The sequence below is a fragment of the Sinohyriopsis cumingii genome, chromosome 7 (genome assembly GCF_028554795.1).
Source record: "Sinohyriopsis cumingii isolate HCF-2022 chromosome 7, ASM2855479v2, whole genome shotgun sequence".
Lineage (NCBI taxonomy): Eukaryota > Metazoa > Mollusca > Bivalvia > Unionida > Unionidae > Sinohyriopsis > Sinohyriopsis cumingii.
In genome coordinates this window covers 119,587,819-119,605,589 of record NC_142967.1, presented here as the reverse complement: position 1 = coordinate 119,605,589, position 17,771 = coordinate 119,587,819, and the positions used below count along the sequence as shown (strand labels likewise).

General features: G+C 35.6%; 1 protein-coding gene across 1 annotated transcript in view; it reads left to right on the top strand.

The window, feature by feature from the left end:
* Nucleotides 1-15,666, top strand: part of LOC149796018 (uncharacterized) — a 77,093-nt gene extending 61,427 nt beyond the window's left edge. The window contains exons 16-24 of the mRNA XM_089965933.1: nucleotides 3,343-3,427; nucleotides 3,720-3,820; nucleotides 4,398-4,483; nucleotides 5,347-5,517; nucleotides 7,409-7,559; nucleotides 8,469-8,522; nucleotides 9,826-9,984; nucleotides 13,567-13,692; nucleotides 14,723-15,666. Coding sequence (XP_089822059.1) covers nucleotides 3,343-3,427; nucleotides 3,720-3,820; nucleotides 4,398-4,483; nucleotides 5,347-5,517; nucleotides 7,409-7,559; nucleotides 8,469-8,522; nucleotides 9,826-9,984; nucleotides 13,567-13,692; nucleotides 14,723-15,021 — 1,232 coding nt within the window. The 3' untranslated portion in view covers nucleotides 15,022-15,666. The remainder of the gene's footprint in view (nucleotides 1-3,342; nucleotides 3,428-3,719; nucleotides 3,821-4,397; nucleotides 4,484-5,346; nucleotides 5,518-7,408; nucleotides 7,560-8,468; nucleotides 8,523-9,825; nucleotides 9,985-13,566; nucleotides 13,693-14,722) is intronic.
* The last annotated feature ends 2,105 nt before the right edge of the window (nucleotides 15,667-17,771 follow it).

Genomic DNA, 17,771 nt, shown 5'->3' with positions numbered 1-17,771 from the left:
TGCAACAACGAGTGATCTACCGAGGTGTCGATGTATCGTCTTATGTATTTGTGGGCGAAAATTTCTGCAGCAGTGCATCGGTTCCTCTTAGGTAAAGCACATATTCTCATACATTGCCCCAATACGAGTAATATAAGAATATTTCGCACACAACTATTATTTTCTCCTTGGTGTTGTTGAATAAACTAGGCACACTAGACATATGTACCAGTTGTACTAGGACTACTATATATACTAGGAAATGAAATGGTACGGTATTGGTTCCAAGTTACGTTACTGGATATACAAGATATGGATGGACAAAACGTTGCAAACAACGAATATGCCCCACAAGAACTGGAAATGGATGTTGTAGTGCGAGAAATGGAACAGACGCGAAAGGCAATGCAGATCTATGCATGTAAGAAGAAGACCAGGAAGATGAGGTAGAACCTTTGTATGATCGTATGGCTGTCTTTGAAGACTGATGCAATCGAAGGAGCAAGTGTAGTCGGTTCAGGCGGTTGCACAACGTCTTATGGTTTGTTTGCGCGATGAATTCGAACAATGGAGAGCAGATGGTTACTCGAAACTCGTGCATGAGGGGACCACAAATTGGAAGAAAAGAAAGATGTGGCCCTGTGATCTATATATTAGGTGTAGATGTGCATCCTTCTTCAAAATATCTGTAATTATTGATCAGTATAGTGGTGGTGCAGTACAGTACGAACATGAGGAGAGATTGATAAGAAGACTCCACAGCTACAAATCTTAGAACAAAATGTCAGATACTAGCTGCAATTAGGTTCGAAAATTGTCGGATCCACTCTCTGGCAAATAGTTGATGACTCTGGTTTACATCGAGTCTTCGTCATCATCATCATCGTCGTCGTAGTCGTTATCGTCGTCGTCGTCATCATCATCATCATCATCATCATCATCATCAATCCCTAAACCCAAGAGGTCGTTGGAGCACCACAGTTGACTTTACAACCAATTCTCTCTATCTTTCCCTGTTCTCTACTGCCCTTTGGGAATCTCCAAATCCCATGCCTGTCCACTCCTTAATGTTGTCTTTCCACCTCTATTTTTGTTTGCCTCTTCTTTTGCACCCTCGCACTGTGCCTTGCAAGATTGTATTTTCCAGTCAAGATGATCTTGAAAAATGACCGTACCACTTCATTTTACACTTTTTTTTACAGTGGTCAAGATGTCTGCATAGTATCCGATTGTTCACTGAATCCTGTTGTGGACTTCTGCGTTGGTTACATGGTCAATGTATGAGATGCCCAAGATCTTGCGGTAGCATCTCACTTCGAAGGTTTGAATCCATCTTTGTAGGTCTGATGTTAGCATATATGTTTCACAAGCATACAGAAAGATGGATATGACAAACGAGCGCATCAGCCTTAGTTTTGAACCAAAAGCAATTTTGATATATTTCCATATTGGTCTCAACCTTGTTATTGCTGCTGTTGTCTGGGAAATCCTGCAAAGTATTTCTGGTTTTGAGCCCTTATCTGTGATAACTGATCCCAAGTGCTTGAAGCTTGTGACCCTTTCCAGCTTCTGTCCACTGATCTTTATTGATGCACTGATGCCGTTGATGTTGCTTGTCATGAATTTGGTGTTTTCGGCGCTAATCTCCATACCGTAATATGTGGAGGGTGTGTCGAGGCACTGAATAATGTTAGCCAGTTCTTTTTCATCTCCTGCTAAGCCATCGATAATATATGTGAAGTGATGGATGGTGACTGTTCTTTCTGCGATGCTGACAGTGCCCTTGTGGTCATGCAATGCGTCGTCCATGATCCTTTCCAGGAAAATGCTGAAGAGTGTAGGTGACATTATACATCCGTGTCTGACTCCAGCTGTTGTTCGAAACCAATCTCCTCTGCTGCCATTGATGAGGACATCGCTGATGGTTGCTTTGTCATAGAGGTGCTCAACAGCCTCCACTAGGTTTGAGCTGATGATGTACTTCCTCTTAGTTGCCCATAAGGGCACATGCCACACCCTATTAAAGGTCTTTTCAAAAGCTATAAAGACGTGTTATAGATTCTGCAGATACTGAAGGTATTTCTCGCAAAAGAGTCTGAGATTGAATATTTGTGCTGTGGTGCTCATTTCTGCTTGGTAGCTTTTCTGCTCTTCAGCAATAATTTTCACTGCTTGAAGCTTTAGTCTGTTGAGAATTATCTTCAACATGTCTTTGCTCGGGTGACTGATCAGACTGATACATCTGTAATTGTGGCATAGCTGTGGGTTTCCTTTCCTGGAGAGCACGATGACCAAGGACTGAATCCATGTGATAGGCCATTCTCCTGTCAGACGTATCTTGTTGCAGATTGTTATCAGGATTGTGCCTATCTCTTCTCCTCCTGCATGAAAGAACTCTGCTGGTATGTTGTCAACGCCAGCTGGCTTTCCTTTCTTTAGTGACCTAACTGCAATTTCTACTTCTTCACGAATAATGGGAATGTCATCAATTTCTTCTGCCTGAAGGCAATTTAGTACTGCTGGATCTCCTTGGGTCTTATGTTTGATAAATTCTGAGAAGTATTCTGTCCATGGCTTAAGGATCTCTTTAACTTCTGCGAGGCTTTTCCTGATTTGTCTTGGATGGTGGTAATTTTCCCTTGTTTATGAGTGTGAGATCTTTCACCAGTTGATATGCCATTTTGCCGTCATTTCTACTCTTAGATTTTGCAGTCTTGTCTTTCCATCCAGGATTTCGTTGCCTTTTTCATGGTTTTCCAGATCATGTTGTTTATCTCTCTGTATTTTCTAGTTCCTTCATGATCTCTTTTCCCCTTTTCCATGGAGGAGGAGCTAGAAAATCGGGTAACTGCTTGCATGCTTGGCAGTGGATTTATAGTAGGTACAATAATATGGTTTCGCAATAGAATAATCAAATAGTATGATAACAGACGTTTTCCTTATTACTGACCTAGGTTGATCATGATGTTTATTTTTGCTGAGGCACCTGTGGATAAAGATAACACGTGGTCAAGTGCGAGCACAACCATTAGACAATAACATAGACCTGAGATTACAATCTAATACAACTGCAATTAACGTGTTATATTTTGCATACAAACCTTGGTATAATACAGATAATATGAGACCATTCTGACCCTCATATTATCTCTCCTTCATATTAACATACTTTAGTTAATTACGTATACCTGTTTAATTGATGAATACATTAGCATGGCATACCGTTTCTGTATGAGAAGAGAGTGAAAATTAATTAGATCAAATGACCTGTTTTTCATAGGTATTTTGGTGAATGTTCTATTATAATGCAGATGCTGTTAAGATTGTCACGGAAAAAATAGGTAGAACACTTTGTCTTGGCAGGTACAAGAGAAGAAAAGGATACGTCCGTGATAACAAAAAAGAAGTGGAACGAATCCCTTGAACACTTCTTAAAGTCAATATTCTTGTAAGTACAAATTAATTGGAATTATTGCGATGCAAATTATGTTCCTGTTAAACGATCTTACACAAGTGAAAAACATTCAAAGAACTTAATTTAACAAGGAAAATAACATTCATTTTAAGAAATCCAAGGTGGGAATGGTTGGCTAAAATGTCAAAAATTGCTCTTCAGAGAGGTGAATCTATATCAAACAAGTGCTTGACGTGTGATCAAGCGATAGTAGCTGCATCGTATTTTGAATCGAAATGATGAAGATAAATTGGCACAGATTAAACGTCTTCCTTTTTTCTAATAGTTGCTTTAGGAAGGACACTAGAGCTGTTGCCATACAGACTGAAGTTGACGAGAGTCCCACAGAAGAAACAGACACCATGGGTCGAAATGCTAACGAAGGAGGTGCGCTGCTACACAGACCCCTTCTCTTAGAATAAGACTATATATCTATCTATCTATCTATCTATCTATCTATCTATATATATATATATATATATATATATATATATATATATATATATATATATATATATATATATATATATATCACGCACCCATTACATTTAGCTATATTAAAATTTATACTTCAATAAATGATTATCTCTATAACAAATATTATACGATCATTATTTTCATGACCAACATATCGTCATTAGTTTCATTAAATCATTTTATATTTTTCTCAGTATTAAGCAGATTTGTTTGTCATTATTTACGTCAAGGATGAACAAACTGATTGAGCGATGTACCTCTAATTGAAAGAAGTTTTTACACCGCGATCAAGAAAGGACTTTTCCATTTTGCTGACAATGCCTGCTCACGCTATTGCTATAATGTCTATGGTATAAAGAATAACCCTTTCATAATACAAAATAGTCTGGTCATTTGGAATACTGACTCTTTTCTATTGTTCTTTCGAGCATTTATCTTGCAGAGTGTAATTTTATAAGGTTTGACACATAATTTTCTTGAATTCAAGCATCAATTTTCTCACCTCCTGAGACTGTTGTCGGAGACAGTGAAGCCGTCAAAGTTGAGGAGTGGTTACCGGCAGGAGAAATACGGGTAAAATCGTGTTCAAGAAAACCAACTTAGTGATCACATAAACATTTTTTCTCTGTAATTTCTACTATGACTAAAATTAAATGCATACAGTTTTCGCCAATAACAATTGTCAAAACTTTTTATTTTAAATAGACTGTGTTGTCAGTTTGCTGTGTTTCACTAATTTCCAAATATATACAAAACAGAATTTGTCTGAAACGTACGATTTTTAAAATATAAATTACGCTCATAGGATATTGGTCACTGCTTTTATTCGAGATTGATATTATTTTATTTTTATTTATAGCGATTGAATTTAAATTCTGTCCCGTTTTGCAATGAATCGTACTGAGTTAATCGTTGTTCGTAATTTTAAATGCAATTTTCGATATACAAGCATAGAACTGAGTTTCACCCATTTTGACAAAGAAAAAAACTTAAGTTATGGTCCTAAACATCGCAATAAGAAATTTCCATCACACAACGTTCTATCGAGTTTGCAGAGACCTGAGGGTCAAATATGAAAAATGTCCATATAAATCTTTAGTTTATATTGGCTTCTTTTACTGTGTTTTACAAGGCTGTTATTTCCAAGAAATACTGTTTCTAAGTGCTTGAATGACACTACGTTTGAAGGTGATCACCTATCCAGGGTTTATCAACCTATTGTTTTTAAAAACGTTTAGCTGGAGCGCTTGCAAAATAATAAATCAAATAAATAAAAACAACAAATTATCGTTTGCCAAAAAGAAACGAAGTACAGAAAACCTTAGAAAATTTTCACACTTTTTTAAACAATGTTTAAAAATGTTTCACACCTTCCACATGCTTTGCGGGATTACAGTGCAACAAATTTAAATCAGTATTATTTGTAATTTAAACAGGACAGATATTTACACCTGTTTCAAAGGAACGGATTTGATACCACCATGTTTATCAGCGGGATGACTGAGAAGGAGTTGAGAAACATTGGGGTGAAAAGAAAAGGACATCTGAAGTTCCTCCTAGAGCAGATAAAAAATTTACCCGACTTTGATATCGAGGCCTATGTACCGGTAATTTCCGCAACAGCAGAATACTAATGCAGTGAAAATGTCAAACATATTGGCGTACATGCTCTAATTTGCCCATTTATTAGACTTGTAAGGGAACGATTTATTGTAACATATATAAATACACACACACACACACACACACACACACACACACACATATATATATATATATATATATATATATATATATATATATATATATATATATATATATATATATATATATATATATATATATATATATATGTGTGTGTGTGTGTGTGTGTGTACGTGTGTGTGTGTGTGCAGTTCTTTTGCTTCATGTTGTGCTCTCTTGCCGTTCAAAAAGATTGTTTTTTTCTTGATGAAATTATTTCCCTCAATATTGTTTGCTATAGAAGTGTGCTTTTCGTGCTTCGGTACAAATTGGACAGTAACTGCAGTTTGCTTGACAAGCGTTTCATGATATGACCATTATATGTCGACAAAATGAAATTTTAAATGATCTTAAACAATGTGTAGCTATGACTATGGGAACTAATTATCCTAGTTATCCATTTGAATAGTCATTGAAACTTTATACGATTCACTGTTTGATTTTGCGTTATTCTGATAATCAGTATGTGCACTATTCCAAGCAACTAAACTGAGCGTTACATGATGATACAACATGTACAAATTTGGCATTTACCGGCAAATATCACCACTTTCAATCTTGTCTCTTATCAGCAGACGTGTACCGTTTACACATATTCTTTAGCATCAAATGTACATCATACTTGTTAATACATTCATTAATATTTTCTGTTGCCCAGCATATTCGTAATGAGGCCACAAAGGTCTTTATAATTTCATTTGGTATTCAGTGACCAATGTCTTTTCAAGGCACATAACTCTAGATGATATTCAGTAGGCTGTCATTCAAAGTTAACCTGTCGGCCTTCGGGGGACATACAATCATTTTGAAGAAACCAATAGTTATTGACTAGGCTTTCATTCTACATAAAAGTTCATTATCATTGCCTACATAATTAAAGTAAACACTCCAGCATTTGGAAGACATTTAGATGGAAGCAATATACTCATCTGTTTCAAGGTATTCTGGCCACTAAGTTCACTTGGATGACTTCTATTCCATACGATGTAGGCTTCTCTTGTACAAAATAATTTGTTTGATATCAAGTTTGCCTAGACAATCTCCAAAAGAAAGGAAAATAAAGGAAAAAGAGAGAATAACTAGTATTCATGACAAAAGTGTATTCTTAAATAGTCTGCTGCAATAATTGGTTGCAAAAGTTACTTTGCAAACCATTTCTTCAGAAGAGTTTGTTTTTCTTGTGTTCCATGCAGGTATAAATATCGTGAGATGAGCTTTAAAGGTCGCTCAGTTTAGATCATAATGTCATAGAATTAAGTTAGCAGCATTTAGATATTAAGTTTGAAGTAGTGTTTGTTTTCAATGTGCAAAACATCTGGCAGATGATACGGTTTTTTGTTTCTTGATTTCTGACGCAACATACACTTCTATGAGCCACAAAACGTTCGGCAGCAAATACGGTTTTCTGTTTCTTGATTACTGACGTGACACGTCTTATGATGCAAACTGTTAATCATTCGAGTCAATGAGAATACATCTATTGATTGTAAACTTTACACTGATTTTCTGGTGTTGTTTGCTTTGATGTCAGTACTTCTGTGTGAATATAGGATCTTTTAAAACTTTTAATTGAGCCGGTATATTAACTGGTGCAAACGTTATCTGAATTAAACAATTCACGCATTAACGCACACTTGCTCACTTAAAGAACCGTATACATTTGACATCATGTAATGATACCCAGTTTGGATTTTCGGAATCATAATCGGAATGAAAATATTAAAGTGCATAATACCTTTTATTCACATTTCCTAGAAAAGAGTCGACATATGGTTAGAAAGAATAGGTTTGGGAGAATACAAGGCAGCATTCAAAGCCAATCAAATTGAGGTGGAAAGAGATATGGAAATCCTGAAATCTTTTAACAGAAAAGACATTGAGAAAGAGCTGGGCATCAACAAAGCAGGTGAGTGTTAGCAAGAAGGAAATATTTTAACATGGGGTAAAGACTGAATGATTACAATAGCAAATTTACTTAACATCTGATAATGTTTGACTTAAATGAAATATTTGCTGATCAAAATTTAGTTTTATATTATGTTGAGGAATAATCGCATTCACTATTGATCAGATTTGTATTCTACTGAAGAATGGATAATTATTTTTATATTCTATTGTAGGATGGGCTCTTTTGCTATTGATTACATTTATATTCAACGATAGGCATATTTGCTGTCGATTACATTTTATTCTATTTAATCAAGGGCGCATTTGCTTTTGATTACATTTATATTCTAATGTAGGATGGGATCCTTTGCTATTGATTACATTTATACTCTATTCAAGGATAGAAATATTTGCTGTCGACTGCATTTTATTCTATTAAATGATGGGCACATTTACTATTGATTACATTTATACTCTATTCAAGGATAGAAATATTTGCTGTCGACTGCATTTTATTCTATTAAATGATGGGCTCATTTACTATTGATTATATTTATATTCTAATGTAGGATGGGATCCTTTGCTATTTTGTACATTTATATTCTATTCAAGAATAGGCATATATACTATTAATTACAGTTTATTCTATTCAATGGTGGGCGCATTTGTTATTGATTAATTGTATATTATATTGTAAGATGGCAGGATTTGCTATTGATTAAATTGTATTTTCTATTGAAATGTGGGCGCATTTGCTATTACTTACATGCTAATATTGTATAACATTACAAAGTCTTGCTCACAAAGTGTAGTATGTATGTTCTTGTGATGTTAATTTTGTTAAACATTTGCATTACTTTATACAGTAAGTAGTTCAGTGTGCACGAATATGAATGGAAACTGCAAACTATTATTACGATAATTACAGGCCACATAAAGAGATTGATGTACGCGATAGGAAAACTCCGACACCCCACTGAAGGTAACACATTTATAGTTTCGTCCTAATGTATTGCAATGTAGTATATTAAATTTAATCAAAGTAAATTAAAACACAAAATAATAATATTGAACGAGCGTCTATTTCTATATATCTTTCCGGCGATTATTAAGTGCTAAGTTATCATACCCTCCGATAATAACTTTCCTTTTTTAACCTTTTTTAAGGAAAAGTTACTAATATCAGCAAATTCTTCATCTTTATTTATTGTAAAAGTGACACCATATTCTGAAAACTATTTGTGACTTTTGTCATTTTTGTTCTTAAACACAATAAGTAAAAATCGCCATAATTGACTGGCAAATAAAACGCACAGTTAAGGAATCATACATGGACATTTCCCTCTGCTATTTTGAATCGACTATTTATAACTTCCACTGATTATTTGGACTCGCTACTGATCACTGGATCGGCCATAAAAAACGTTCATCTGACACAGGCGTTTCGGAAAACCGCCATGTTGTTCTATGTATCTACTGGTTGAATAAAATAACACATGGCAAAACGGCTCGAGGTGTGTTGCTTAGACGTGCGTTCTTCGGCCAACCGTATTAGCTTCAGTGTCAGATCAGGGTTGACTCAATGGCCTACGAGCAAAACGAGGACTGTTGGGGTCAGCCGATTAAAATCATCAGCTGAATGATACGCTTCGGTCACTATATATTTCAGTGCCTATATTAGGGGATATACGACATGACACCATATATTGCAATGTCTATATTAGGGGAGATACGACATTGCACTATATATTGCAATGCCTATATTGGAGGAGATACGATATGACACTATATTGTAATGCCAAAATTAAGGGAGAGACGACATGACACTATATAGTGCAATACCTGTATTAAGGTAGAGACGCCACGCCACTATATATTGCAGTATCTATATTAGGGTAGAGACAACATGACACTATAGATTGCATTGCCTATGTTATGGAGAGACAACATGATGCTATGTTATTGCAATACCTATATTAGGGGAGAGATGACATGCCACTATATATTGCAATACCTTATCAGGGTAGAGACGACATGACACTATATTGCAATCCCTATATAATGGGAGAGACGACACGACACTATATATTGCACTCTGATGGCGGACGGACAATATGTTACGCTTCTGTTTCTATATACTGCAATTCATATGCCAGGGGAGAGATGACATGTCATTATATATTTCGATTCCTATGCTAGGGGAGAGATGACATGTTACTATATTTTTCAATTACTGTGTTAGGGGAGATATGACATGTCATTATATATTGCAATTCCTATGTTAGGAGAGAGACGACAGTTGGAAGTGAAGCAGAAGCTAAGTGTGATAACCGAACATAACCTAAAGGAAGTCAATATTCAAGAGTACGACTTTTGGGATCGTCTCCGTAAAGTCTCTTTGCTACCAGGAATTAAAGCATTTGGACTGGAAGAGGATCTTAAAGGTATTAATTCTAGAAAACAAATGAACATTTTTTTGTTGTTGTGGGGTTTAACGCCATTTTTCAGCACGATAGGCTATACATGGCGGCCAGTATTAATGGTGGAGGAAGAACCCGGAAAACCCCGGAAAGAACCACCGACCCACGAGAAGCTGCTGGCAAGCTTTCTCACATGCCCACATTGGCTGAATCTTAGACTCGAACCGCCGCAGACAGAGGTGAGATGGCAGTGATCCGTAACGAAGAGCGCTTTAGACCACTCGGCCACTCGGGGCCCCCAAATGAACATTTAGGTTAGAACAATTTTTCTAGCTAGCATCAAGAGAGAGAGAGAGAGAGAGAGAGAGAGAGAGAGAGAGAGAGAGAGAGAGAGAGAGAGGAAGAATGTGTGGCTGTACCCGCATAGAATAAACATATATCACACTCATAAATTCAATTAAATTTTTCACAATATGCTGACTAATTTAATACAAATTATAAGCTAACGCAAGACGAATTATTTCATTAATAGTGTTAATTGGCACACTAATTAAACCTATACGGTTTAGAATCGCTGCAAAGCAAACATACATGTGGAATTTAAATTAGTACCATCTTCTTTCACACATTATAAATCACACATATAAATCTTATTTAATCTCTATCAATATCGATTTATATGGTCTATCACAATATCTATTTCTATCACACCTAATGATTTATCACAGTATCTATTTCTAGCACACCTTTTGATTTGTCACAATATCTATCTCTATCACACCTAATGATTTATCACAATATCTATTTATAGCACACCTGTTGATTTATCACAAAGATATGCAACCCAACAAAAACAAGAAATATAATTCTACGTGTTCTTTTACACGTGACTCTAATATAAAAATATACATATTATGTGCTCTTCCTGTGTGCTTCGCGCATACTCCAATTAAACATAGATATACACCAAAATCATCGGGTAGTTTGCACAGTGATGCAAACAATTTCGGACACGTAAACTGCATAAGCGCTGTATTTGAAACTGAGAAGTGAGCTGATCAAATCATGCTTGCGATAAAACGTTTCGGTATAACTTGAACACACTTCTCCCTATAATTGATACTTCGTTACAAGGGACCCTTGGCGACCAAGTGATATAATGCGCTCGCCTTTACAGATCAATGACATTTAAGATCTGCCAGCGTTTGATCAAGACTCAGGATCGGCCAACGTAGATACGGGAGAGAGCTTGTCAGGAGCTTCCCGTGGGTCGGTGCTTATTCCCGGGTTGTTCCACCACCATATAGATTAATCGCCATGTATAGCCTATAATGTGCTGAAATGTGGCGTTAAATGTACAATAACATTATCTAAAATCTCTAGAGAAATCGTGGGAGAGGTTTCACTAAGTCTGCAGGTTGAAGTGATTCAATGACATACATGCCAACTGAACGTAAGCAACCAAGGAAATGATCGTACCAATGCACAAGAAGAACAAACGATGAATCCTATCCCTATATGTATACAGGTGCCCCTAAAGACTGGCAGCCCAGATAGACAACTGACGAGCCTTCACAGACATTATACCATATCTATATGACCCCAGATGACAATTATCATTTACAAAAATACTATTACCCAATGAAAAATTTCATTCTGAAATAAGATACAATCTCGGTTATAATTAGAAGGTCTATTACCAAAATTATTTTATAAAAATGGCAAACAATAGGAAGATCAGGTATTACGTGGGGAATTTCTAATGTTCTGGAATGAGATTGAGATAAATATTATGTTTACGAAACCAAAGTCAATAATTCAAGTCAGGTAGAAGCAGAATTTGATTTTAGACAAGGTCAAATCCAAAATACAATTATCCATAGCAAATAATGAATACTGAATCTAGCAAACAATGCAAATTCAATATACCAACACCTCTGGATCTTGCTTGTACTTCAAGTCAACGTATATGTATTTACAGACCAGATGAGTGAAGTGGTAAGGTTTGCATTCAGCTACTTTACAAAAGGTTTGGATGGATAATATAATTAATCGAACCCCGACTGAGTCATATCAAAGACTTACAAAAATGGTACTAACAGCTACCTCGCTAGACGCTCAGCTTTAAGAGGTTAGTGTTAGGACTGGTCACCCTGGTGTCAAAATAATGTGACTGGGTGGGACATCATGCTACATGTCTGCAGCATGATGCCTCAGTGCTAGACATCACTATAAACTGCTACACTGCAGACATCGTAGCAATATGACTGAAAAATTGTTAAAGCTACGTTAAAAATCCTAATCACACACACACACACACACATAATTAAGACTGATAAATAAAAAAAACCAGTGATATTCAAGACAAGAACAATTCGAGAAAGTATTCACAGTGTGTGAATATGATCACTTGACTGAAATACTCAAGGACTTGTCCCTAATAAATGTAATTTGAATGAAAAATATCCAAAAGACATGCCATTAATTGTCTGTAACTCTCCTGGTTATGATATTCATATATTTATCCAACATCAGACTGAATACCAAAATTAGGACAACGGTGAAAAATGATTAAGATAACGACCTTTAACAATTAACAACTAATAGTGTACACGATCAAGATATCCAGAATTTGAGGAAAAGAACAGCAGTTACAATAGAGATACAAATGCAATTTTCAAATGACCAAAAATATATAATTTGCGAAGTGAATATCAATAAACGAAGTACTGGTGCACGTCAGTCTGAGTCACCTTGTACTGTTTTATATCTCATTTTGCTTCCATAAATTCTAGCGTGGTCTTTGTCGTTGTAGCTTGACCATGTGTAATTTACGAGATCTACAAACTGTGATGCAAATTCAGCTAAGATAGAGACTTCACCATAAATGTCGTAAAGTATTACGTCTTCAGAATGTGTCATCTTGCATGCAGTCTCTATCTGGGCTGTGACCATTGCATTAAATCTGAAAATCTTCATCTTTTCAAAGATATTATAGATACCTTTTGAAGTTGGCTATCGACAAATCAATAATTGTATTTTCTTGTATGTTATTTAGTAACGCAACTCGTTCCGATCACACCTTTAATCCGTCGAAACATATGCACAAATACAAATTATTTCTTGATACCGAGATAATAAATGTTATTTTTAACTCATCAGTGGTTGATGTTTTAATTTCTGCTTTTATGTACTGAGTCCTGACACGCCATACGCACACACTATGTTATTTAAATTTACAAGTGATACAGACAGTTCTTTTCGGCATCAGCAGAAGACTTCATTGAATGGAGAATAACCAGTACCATCGTTATTACTCGTGTGACAGTATCAGCGTTATAATTCATACGGCAGTAGCATTGTTATTACGCTTGTGACAATACCATCGTTATTACTCATAAGCTAGTACCATTGTTATTACTCATAGACCAGTACCATCGTTAATTCGATTGTATGTCTCGCTGTCGTGAAAAGAGGGATTTTTTTTCCACATTTGACGTACGTTAGAGTCTCATCCAGGATAAGATTTTAATTTTCTCAAATTACAAAAGAAAGACACACAAAGAAACAGATAGACGTAGACATATTTCTTCCTTTATCTTACAGAAAAGCTCGGAGGCCTCAGGAATTCCATGTTGATGGTGTTGTGTGTATCCAATACACTGTGGATAATTCTGCTAGCAAGCCTGGCATCGCAGACAAGTCTGACTGTAGTCGGATCAAATCCGATAGGTATGTTTTGAAAAGGAACATGTATGTATGTATGTATGTATGTATGTAATCAAATTGACATCTTTAAACAACAAAGAAATAGCTTTTGCAGGTATTGTATGTTACAATAGAGGTTTATTTGAATACTCCAATAACACTAATGACATTTGAGTTCCAAAACATTGTGCAATGCTATATGCGTCGTAAAATGACAAAGTGGTTGGCATTCTCTAATATACTGCCACATAGCCATATTTATATATAGCTAACTCTGCCTACCAGCTGTCAAAATTAAACCGGTTGCGTCTGACAATGGCTGGCTGACCGTAATATGACCGACTAAATCAGTGATAATTGATGGCAACCAAGCTGACTGTAATATAATCAGTGTTAACTGATGGAAACCAAGCTGAAATGAAATCTTATTGCTTATCATATCAACTCCAACACCTTCATCCCTATTATTCTACAACACCCTCATCCCTATTATTCTACAACACCTTCATCCCTATTATTGTACAACACATTCAACCTGACGTAATTTCACAACATCGCATCTCATACGAAGGTTTACCATTGTAGTCCTTGAAGCGTACGCTAAAACCTGTACTCAAGGGAGATAATCATACATTATAATAGGCCTTTTTACTTAACGAAATATTTAACATATCTGTCTTTGTGCATATTGTGAATTTCTCATATCAAGTTTGAACTGTTATAGGATTCATTACTTTTAGCTTGTAAAACATGAAATTAAAACACGTTAGTTATCTTTATTGTCTTTTTTGCGATGACTTGTTGCTAGTTTTATCTATCGAAAACCTCAGTCTAGGTATGCCTCACATTGTATATTGCTATATTCATTTATTTACATATATATTGTCCATGTAACGACGTAGAATACCATAAAGATATTTATCAAATTATCCGATGCAGTGTCTAAAAAGGAGGGGCAACAAACACAAAGCCAAAAGCTTTAAGTTATCAATTGTTGAAATTAAAAGACTAAACCCTAATCCTGACACATTCATAAAATATATTTTCATTCCAGGGCTTGCATTTCTGGTGATATACTCCATTATCTTCGTGATTCAGTTTTTTTGCATGCTGATCCATAGAGTGATAACACTGTCTCACTTCTTGGCACGCGCACCTTACCGCTGTGGCGATGGCTACAACTCCAGCTGGTCCTTTAGCGACGCGAACATTATGGCACAACTTCCTTTGGAAGATCGGGAAGCTTATGCGAGAGTTCGCGAGGCTGATGTGAGAGTTAGGTTGAAAAACAGGCAACAGTACAGAAAAATGCAATCAAGATTTAGAGAAGATATTATCCCAGAGGAGGGATAAATATCGCACAGGAGGGTACATACATATCGACTGTGAAATATGTAATATAAACAGCTATATAGGTTACACTTTATTATAAAGATCCTTCTGTGCCCTATCATAGTATGTATGCATACAGTTTAAAGGAACATCAAAACAATCCTGGCTATAATGTTCAATTTAAAATTAAATTCTAAATATGTGAAAAAGCCAGAAAAACCCACACAATTCTTTAGCAAGGAAAGGGTCAACACGTCATTGTCCAGATCATGTCGTCTAAATTTGTTTTCTGCATGATAAATGGCGTTTATCATGGCAGCAGGAGACAACTAACAGCTTCATAGAGGTGAGCTATGTATTTAATGATTGCAGCCTTTTTAATATTTAATCCATATACAGTTAATTTGTCTCCTTTCTAAAATATATAATTCAGTTTTCTCTTTTTAAATTCATTTATTCTTTACTTTACTTTTTAAAATCTGAATGAAATTTTTTAAAATCATATTTCATTATAGTCATGATGCTTGTTATAATATGAATATATACTATCCCTTATTTTTAGCAAGACAGATACATGTAAACTTGAACGTGTAATAATATAGTATTAATAATGTTACATTTATTATTATAATATGAATTATCAATAAAATAGTGAGAAGTATGTAATATTTTAGATCTATTGTTTATTGATAATGTGTGTCTGTATGACTTGGATAGATCTCCATTTGAAATAAAAATTCCTACTACAGCTCTAGCATGTGTTTGAATCTGCATAACATTGATATATTGAGTGGGAGTATCATTCTGCAGAAGGCTGATATGTTGAGTGGGAGTATCATTATACACAAGGTTGATATACTGAGTGTGAGTATCATTATACACAAGGTTGATGTATTGGGTGGGAGTATCATTATACACAAGGTTGATATATTGAGTGGGAGTATCATTCTGCAGAAGGTTGGTATATTGGGAGGGAGTATCATTATACACAAGGTTGATATACTGAGTGTGAGTATCATTATACACAAGGTTGATGTATTGGGTGGGAGTATCATTATACACAAGGTTGATATATTGAGTGGGAGTATCATTATGCAGAAGGTTTATATACTGAGTGGGAGTATCATTATACACAAGGTTGATATACTGAGTGGGTGTATCATTCTGCAGAAGATTGATATACTGAATGGGAGTATCATTATATACAAGGTTGATATAGTGAGTGGGAGTATCATTATACACAAGGTTGAGATACTGAGTGGGAGTATCATTCTGCAGAAGGTTGATATACTGGGTGTGAGTATCATTATACACAAGGTTGATATACTAAGTGGGAGTATCATTATACACAAGGCTGATATACTGAGTGTGAGTATCATTATACACAAGGTTGATATATTGAGTGGGAATATCATTCTGTAGAAGGTTGATATACTGAGTGTGAGTATCATTATACACAAGGTTGATATACTGAGTGGGAGTATCATGATACACAAGGTTGATATACTGAGTGGGAATATCATTATACACAAGGTTGATATACTGAGTGGGAGTCTCATTATACACAAGGTTGATATATTGAGAGGGAGTATCATTATACACTAGGTTGATACACTGAGTGGGAGTATCATTCTGCAGAAGGTTGATATACTGAGTGTGAGTATCATTATACACAAGGTTGATATAGTGGGTGGGAGTATCATTATACACAAGGTTGATATATTGGGCGGGAGTATCATTATACAGAAGGTAGATATACTGAGCGGGATTATGATGGGCAGCACAAGGGTTTTAATTAAATACCTTACTTATAATATTCATCTATGATTCATCTATTATACTCCCTTTCCCGTCACTAACCTACCATCTTCTTTAGTCTGTAAGTATCTCTAACACTGCTATAGTCATGTTAGTTTACGTATTTCAAAAAAGACGCTATTAAATTTTGTTCTTTTTTTCTGCGTATATATTCATTATTCAATTAACATTCATATCTACAATACTTGCTGGGTTCCAATTAGGCGAGTGGAATTAAGCTCTCGCTTTTATCGAATGTAGTGCCATCTCACCTCAGTCCGCGACGGTTCGCGTTTCGGGTTCGGCCAATGCTGGTATGTGAGAAAGTTTGCCAGTAGATTCTCGTGGGGCGGTTGTTTTTAGCGAGGCTTTCCGGGTTCTTTCACCACTAGTTGAAAAAGCTGCCATGTATAGCCTATCGTGTGCTGAAAAAAAGCCTTAAACCCACTACAGCAACATCAAAAATAATTGCTGTCGCTGAGTATGTATATCGTCATGCAAAGATGGAAACAGTGCTAGTACTCCAAGTCCTGATTGAACTAAATGTCTTAAATATTTTACCTCAGAATGTCATTTGTAAATAAATGTATTGTACTTGTTTGATAGTTGTGAATGTAGCTTATTAAGCAGGGATCTAAAAGTAAAATTAAGCCATATAACCTAAATCGATTTTTTTTTCATTTGTGAAGAAAATCTGAGGATTTCCTGGAGCTCCAGGAAGTCATCGCATATTTTTGAAAGATTAAACCGACTCCCCAGTGTATAAATTTAAAAGTAATTGCCTTGCTGTTGTACTATTAAATAGTTACAGGGCACGATATTTTATTGACCTACTCTTAAAACTGTAAAACATTTTTTCTATTTATTGTGACAAAAGCGTTGTGTAGTTACAAAACACATACAGATCTATTATTACAGAAACTTTCAATGAGCCTGATGGTATTAAATATTTGCTTTCACTTATGTATGATTCA